The sequence below is a fragment of the Protobothrops mucrosquamatus genome, unplaced genomic scaffold, assembly GCF_001527695.2.
Source record: "Protobothrops mucrosquamatus isolate PMUCROS unplaced genomic scaffold, P.Mucros_1.0 scaffold710, whole genome shotgun sequence".
Classification (NCBI taxonomy): Eukaryota; Metazoa; Chordata; class Lepidosauria; order Squamata; family Viperidae; genus Protobothrops; species Protobothrops mucrosquamatus.
The window spans coordinates 741,802-746,223 of NW_015386991.1; the positions used below are offsets into that span (position 1 = coordinate 741,802).

The 4,422-nt window shown below is 45.2% G+C and overlaps 1 protein-coding gene across 1 annotated transcript in view; it reads right to left on the reverse strand.

Annotated features, from left to right (window-relative positions):
* Positions 1-3,583: 3,583 nt before the first annotated feature.
* HOXC11 (homeobox C11) overlaps positions 3,584-4,422 on the reverse strand; it is a 2,933-nt gene continuing 2,094 nt past the window's right edge. Inside the window, exon 2 of the mRNA XM_015818277.1 lies at positions 3,584-3,816. Within this exon, the coding sequence (XP_015673763.1) occupies positions 3,584-3,816 (233 nt within the window). The remainder of the gene's footprint in view (positions 3,817-4,422) is intronic.

The following is a 4,422-nucleotide window of genomic DNA, read 5'->3' on the forward strand; positions in this document are numbered from 1 at the left end:
CTATAAACTTGGATTTTACAACTGGCATTCCATTTTAGCTGGAGAAAAACTTTGAACTAGGCCTCCAGTTTCATTATGCCGCAGCCCTGGCGAAAAGATGTGGGAGAGGAGCGGGGTGTGTGTGGGGGGGGGAGCAGGGGAGGAAGGGGGAGAGGTCGGAATGAGAGCGTGTGTGTGTGTGTGTGTGTGTGTGTGTGTTGTGTGCGGGGCAAGGGGGGGGCGGGACGGGGAAGGAAGCTGGAGAAAGGCTCAGCAAAGGCACCCTTATTTGTTTACTATTTACGGCGGAAGTCTTTTTCTATGGCCAGACGGTGGTCATTAAGGACACACAAAAAAAAAAGTAAGCTGTTTAGGGCTGCAGGCTTTATTGCAATGTCTAGACTAGTCGCCTCCTTTGTCCAGACAAAACGGCCGGCTGTGAAGGTACCTCGGCTGGACTTTGGGACTGGGGGAGATGGGCCTTATTGCACCTTGGCTGGAGTTTTCCTTAACCTTGGAAGGGTTTCGCCCGCCCACCAGCCGCTTTGGAAAAGGAAAAAGGGCACCTTGAAGTGGCGCGCCATTTTGTTTTCTCAGTTCCCAGGCTTTTTCTTTCTTTCTTTCTTTCTTTCTTTCTTTCTTTCTTTCTTTCTTTCTTTCTTTCTTTCTTTCTTTCTTTCTTTCTTTCCTTCTTTCTTTTTTTCTTTCTTTCCTTCTTTCTTTCTTTCTTTCCTTCTTTCTTTCCTTCTTTCCTTCTTTCCTTCTTTCCTTCTTTCTTTCCTTCTTTCTCTTTCTTTCTTTCTTTCTTTCCTTCTTTCCTTCCTTTTTTTTTTCTCCCTCACCTTCCAGTAGTACGCCTGCCCCCCCCTCACTTTTATAACCTGGACTTCATCAGCCTTTCAGTACGTTTTGGCTAGTTTGTGATACGATCCGTCCCCAAGACCTCTTTATATTAAACATATGCGCAGACTTTCTGAATCTTTCAAGAAGCTTGTTTTACTTTGGCGTTTGGGGCTTCAGACTCGCCTGGAAAGAAGCCGATCCCAAACAGAATAAATAGCGAGAGCCTTGGGAGTCAAAGCCATTCCCACCCAGCATTTCTGTGTGCAAAATAGAAGACAGGCAGGCAGGCAGACAGGCAGGCAGAGGCAGAGATATAGAGATATAGGCAATCCTTACCTCGCGTCATAGAAAACATTTCTGTCCAGATAATCCACCCTTTCTTCACGATGAAATTGGAAATGGATCTGACAAGCAAACTAAAGTTTCTCGCCCGCTTTAAACTTGAGCATATGCGTGTGGTTTTCCCCATAGCTGGATAAAACCCAAAAGGTCCATTCAAAGTATTTTAATTGAATATAATCTGTGTTAAAAAAGCCTATCAGCCCCGGCATGAGAAAACATATTTTGAGCTCAGCTGTCCCTTTATCCAAAGGCTGCATACTTTCAGGCATGAAGGGAAATTATATAAGGACTAGCCAAGGTTCAGTGCCAAATGTAGGGCTTACACGTTGAGAAATATTAGACTCCTTCCCTTCTTCCTCCCTCTCTCTCTCTCTCTCTCCCTCCCTCCCCACATCTGCACAATTAAAACATGCATAAAACCAGTTAGGCACTTTCTTCTTATTTATCTTGTACTGTTAGCAAATTGAGGCTCTCTGAGCAAGGGCGGGAAGGGGGGGGGACTTATTGACACGCAAACATAAAATTGCACTCCTGTCCCCACGTCCTGGGGTTGAACTTGTTTTGCTTAAGAGAAGGAATTAAGTACTTGACTTTGCATTTGCGCCTCGCGCAAGGGGAAGGGGGGGGGAGAAAGGAGGGGGCGAGGCGCTTTATCCTTGACGTTAGGAGAAATTCGACTTCTTTGTCGGGGCGGACAGAAATGCGCTCCTTAAGCATCGCCGTAATTGCGTGGGGGGGGGGGGGGAGAGAGAGAATATTGCACTATTGCTCATTAACCACCATTTCAGCATATTGCAATATATCATTCCTGGAGGGAATGGGGAGGAAAGAAACGGGGAAAAATCAAGAAACAAAAACATTACTACATGGGAGAAACAGACAAAGACATCTGGAGCCCAACATCGCAAGGGCCTGTATTATTGGGCCAAGAAACGTCTATAAATGTAAATGCAGTCAGGAAAAAACAATGAAGTCTACTACAAATGTCTAGTTAAACACAGAAGGTTCATATTAATGTGGAGTATATGCGCACTCCCATACAGGACGTTTCTCTATATACGTCCGCATTTGTATGTATGCAAACACACACACACACACACACACACACACACACGTGTATATATGGTGATTTATTTTGCACAAATCTTTCCCTGTCACACAGCTATCCACGACCTCATACAGCCCATGGACACCTTTCTGTTCTGGCATTGAAAGTCCTGCAGGAAAGTCCACACCACTCTGACTGCAGTTTGTCTTTTTAAGAGGGAAATACTAATAAAATGGTCAAATAAAATCATAATATAGAACAGCTTGAAATCTCTTTATTTGCCATAGAATTTCACAGAGTTGCCCTGGATTCAGTTCTTTACATACACCAAGATTTATTTATAACTGCGGTTTGCCGGTTGCTGGAGCTGTTCTTGTCCTTGTTCCTGTTTGCTGGTCTCTCATGTCCAGGAGAGGGAGGGAAATGCATTTACACACTATTTAAGAGACAGTTATTGCAAATTTATTGTAGTCCATTCCACTTCCTCCCGGTCCACCCCCACCCTCACCCTGACCCCAGATGAAGAAACGGGATGGAGGAGAAAACTCAACCCGGGGCTGCCTCCCTATGTATATATCACAGGTCTAGGAGGGAATCAATGGAACTTACACTATTATAGTGGTGCCAATTCTCGGAAAGGAGATTTAAATCTGTTTTCAAGCAGCAAGGGTCCTCAGCGTGTTTAGCAGTAGAACCCCCTATGAAGAGGCGTGTGCGGGCATGGTGGGACAGGGGGTCATCTAGGCATCTACACACATGCACGCTTACCTACACATTCACCATGCTCTCACACACCTACCCCCACACACCTATCCATGCAGACTCTGGGGTCTTCCTCCCAGCTGAAGGCTGAAATCTTTGGGTAGGGAACGTTTTAGAACTCATTAAACTCACTTTAGCACCAACAACCTGCATATCGGAAATCAGGACCACCACAAAGCATTTTCTGAACAGAGCTCTGTAGGTTTTTCAGAAGGATGGAGGAGATGAGGGGTTTGAAGGATGGTAATGAGAAAGGAGAACAATAATAATAATAATAACAACGATTCGGGTTCCCATTCTTCAGAAGGAAACATTCATTAGAAGTTCATACAAATGTTCAGTCTTCTTTCAAGATTTAGGGAAAGGTAGAAGGGACTATACAAGACTTCTTTTTTAAAAAATTGTCCCAAACAATTCCCCAAAATGCAAATCTAAGGAAGGAAAAAGATTTAAAAGTCAGGGGTTGTTTTCCAGGCTCCACTGTCAAGTCAAACCGTACTTGCCATATTCTTATCTTCTTCATACACAGAATACTTCAACGAGCAGAGGGCTTTTTTTTTTTTAATTTTTAATTTTTGTTTACAAAAGGGTAATAAAATAAAAGAAAGTTCACAATAAGGGATTTCCCGAGAAATACTGCAGGCGGTCTCTGCTGAGTTTTTTTTCTTTCATCCTTCTGTTTTGAAACCAAATTTTAACCTGTCGATCAGTGAGATTCAACATCCGAGACAGCTGCAGCCTTTTCTCTTTGTTGATGTAGACGTTGAAGAAAAATTCCCTTTCCAGCTCTCTGATTTGGAATTTCGAGTAGGGACACCGCTTCTTCCTCGTGCGGGGGGCACCTTAAGGGGGAAAGAAAGCGAGAGAGAAAGAGAGAGAAAGAGAGAGAGAGAGAAATACCACCAGAAGGCAGGAAAGCAGATACACAAAGTACCCTGCAGAATCCTAACCTACCACCCCCCCCCGTCCACACACACACACACACACAAACGAGAGAGCTCACTTGCACGGGATTCCTTCCACCGTTCACACACAAGCACACGCTTCTGCCAACAAAAGCCCACGTCGTTTGCAACGTTCTGGCCAGGATGGGAAGCATATTACAACCATGTGGGCAATCTTTCCCGCTCGGTTTTTAAACCTAGGACAAGTTGCCACCCTGAGCTTGGCCCTCGGAATAAGAGCCAAGGATGACTTCCGGCGCCTGCAATAACTGCTGGGAAACAGACTTTTTTTTTTCTCTTTGGTCTTGCCCCGTTCAGCACCGGCACCGGCTCCGGGTGGAGCAGAAGTAGACCAGGCGCTCTGCTTATGCTTCTGGTTAACTGGAGTGCCACCCTCCGCGGATCCTCAACCCGCACGTTGTCACGCACAAAGAAAATCAAAGCCACGCATCTAAACCGAATCCCCACCCAAGAACAGGGCAGAAAGGAAACACTCCCCCCCCC